The 2,500-nt window shown below is 43.6% G+C and overlaps 1 protein-coding gene across 2 annotated transcripts in view; it reads right to left on the bottom strand.

Annotated features, from left to right (window-relative positions):
- Positions 1-2,500, bottom strand: part of phlpp1 (PH domain and leucine rich repeat protein phosphatase 1) — a 55,569-nt gene that overhangs the window by 17,076 nt on the left and 35,993 nt on the right. For both annotated transcript variants that reach the window (XM_079750753.1, XM_079750754.1), the window contains one exon: positions 1-168. This exon is cut by the window's left edge and continues 60 nt beyond it. In XM_079750753.1, the coding sequence (XP_079606879.1) occupies positions 1-168 (168 nt within the window). The remainder of the gene's footprint in view (positions 169-2,500) is intronic.

Genomic DNA, 2,500 nt, shown 5'->3' with positions numbered 1-2,500 from the left:
CTGTTGCCCGCCATGCACAGCCTCTCCATGGAGGTCAGCCGCTCCAGCACCTGGGGCACCTGGCTGAAGCGGTTGAAGGAGAGGCCCAGGTAGCTGAGCTTGCGCAGGGAGCCAAGCTCTTCGGGCAGCTCCGACAGACAGTTGCCGTCCAGCAGGAACGTCTGCAAGCTGGACGACCCCGGCGGGAGAGAGGGCGTGTGAGACGGGGCGGACATATGATTGGTGATTGTTTACGAGTGCTTGGATCTTTAAACAAGGGGTTTGAGAAGGGTTAACATATGATTGGTGATTGTTTACGAGTGCTTGGATCTTTAAACAAGGGGTTTGAGAAGGGTTAACATATGATTGGTGATTGTTTACGAGTGCTTGGATCTTTAAACAAGGGGTTTGAGAAGGGTTAACATGATTGGTGATTGTTGACAATGCATGTTCGAGTGCTCTGATCTTTAAACAATGGTATTGAGATGTTTCTGACATCTCATTGGTGGTTAATCACATACAGGTTCAAGGGCTTTGATCTTTTAACAAGGGGTTTGAGATGGGTCTGACATCTCATTGGTGGTTATATATAATAAAGGTTCAAGTGCTGTGATCTTTAAAACGAGAGGATTTGTTAGTGGGTCTCAAGGCGGCGCCCAGGTAGGCTCTGGATGCAGGGTTTTAATACAAATTCTAGAGACTATCAAGATGAATTCTCATCCATTGATTATGTATTTTTTCTATTTCTTTTTTTCTTTATTTTCTGAAGGGATTATAGTTTTTGCAATATTGGAATATATTGTATCTTTAATGGTAAAAACTTTGTATCCGTTTTTATTAAAATAACTCATACTCAATCATTCATAATCGATATCTGACATTTCCCAGCTTTACTTTATTTGTTTTGGAGTTATTTTTGTCTGCATTGTAGATTTAACACGTTTTGAATAGCACTTATCAAGCTATAGGAGTGAATAAATGAATGAAAATGTATCGATATCTTCCAAAAGTCCATTGAGAAACCCACAAGAAATAGGTGATACCTTTGTATAGACATTGCAAAACACACTTTCAGAAACACCCTACAGCTCTACAGAAACGATTGCATTACAGTGAAACTTAAACATAACACATGCTAGGAGGAAACAGCGTATAATGGAATTAATGTCCACCAGATGGCAGTCACAACACAAAGGCCTTCTAGGTCACCTGAGGAATGCACGGGCATTCCAGATCATTCCTGCAGATTAAGAGAGAGAGAGCAGCACACACACACCACACACGCATAGAGCATCCCTCTGTTTCTCAAAGTGTTGCTTCCTTCACTATTGGGAGCATAGTTTGCATGCCATTTGTGGCAGCCACCACACCTCTCTCGCCCACGTCGAGGGTAGGGTTTGAAGACAGACATACGATTATCTAATCGCAAGCTAAATTCAGCCAGGGTGCCGTCGGACTGAGACATATCTGACCAAAGAGGCTTCTGGGCTGGCCGACATCTGTCAGTGGTTACTGAGCCACCTCCGACTGACTGACTCTCTATAGCTCTCTCTCTCTTTTTTTTGGAAAAGGAGTACACATTCTCCTGTAAGCAACTGTTCTCTGTTGTATCCTCACCATGTCATTTCAGTTATATTTAGACCGGGTTTCTACTAATTTCAGCCCAAAACCATAGCATTCAGTCAGTAGCATTGGGTTTTACGAAATGGATTTGAATAGAGGAAGTAGTAATAAATAATCAATAATAAATAAGGGTGGATGTTATTTTAATCCAGGAGTACATGTCATATTGACAGGAGTACATGTCATATTGGGAGTGTACTGTGAGTGGATCCCTCAGAGATAGGAAAGGGAATGCACATCAATACTTGCTCCTAGGTTCTGGCAGCACCCTCATGTTTTGATTGAGGACAATCCCTGTGAATCCCTGTCCGGTCACAGCTACACTTATATCTCATTATTACCCAGCTTTGTTGAATCCTTGATCCTGATTGGTCAATTACAGCACTCAGCGGTCTATTATTTCTGTCTAGCAGACTGCTGCTATGAATAACAGACGGTTGCTATGGATGCTATTTCCAGCTGTAGAATCCAATGGACTTTTTAACTACAGAGCAAGCAATCAAATATATTTTTCTGTTGTTATATTTTGCATCATATTATTACTCCCTTTAGTAAGTAGCCAGAAAACAAGTGTGATAATGCACAGCAGGCCAGGAGGAGTGGTAGCTTGTATTCAGTGTTATGTTATTGAAGCTCCTGAAACACGGAACCCCTCTCTCTCTTCAGCCACCCGCCGTGCTACTCACTTGACCCTCCCTCCTACTCACTTGACCCTCCCTCCTACTCACTTGACCCTCCCTCCTACTCACTTCACCCTCCCTCCTACTCACTTCACCCTCCCTCCTACTCACTTCACCCTCCCTCCTACTCACTTGACCCTCCCTCCTACTCACTTCACCCTCCCTCCTACTCACTTCACCCTCCCTCCTACTCACTTGACCCTCCCTCCCACTCACTT

This window comes from Pollachius pollachius (genome assembly GCF_949987615.1).
Source record: "Pollachius pollachius genome assembly, chromosome: 14".
NCBI lineage: Eukaryota > Metazoa > Chordata > Actinopteri > Gadiformes > Gadidae > Pollachius > Pollachius pollachius.
The sequence above is the reverse complement of the archived record's forward strand: the minus strand, read 5'-3'. Positions and strand labels throughout refer to the sequence as shown.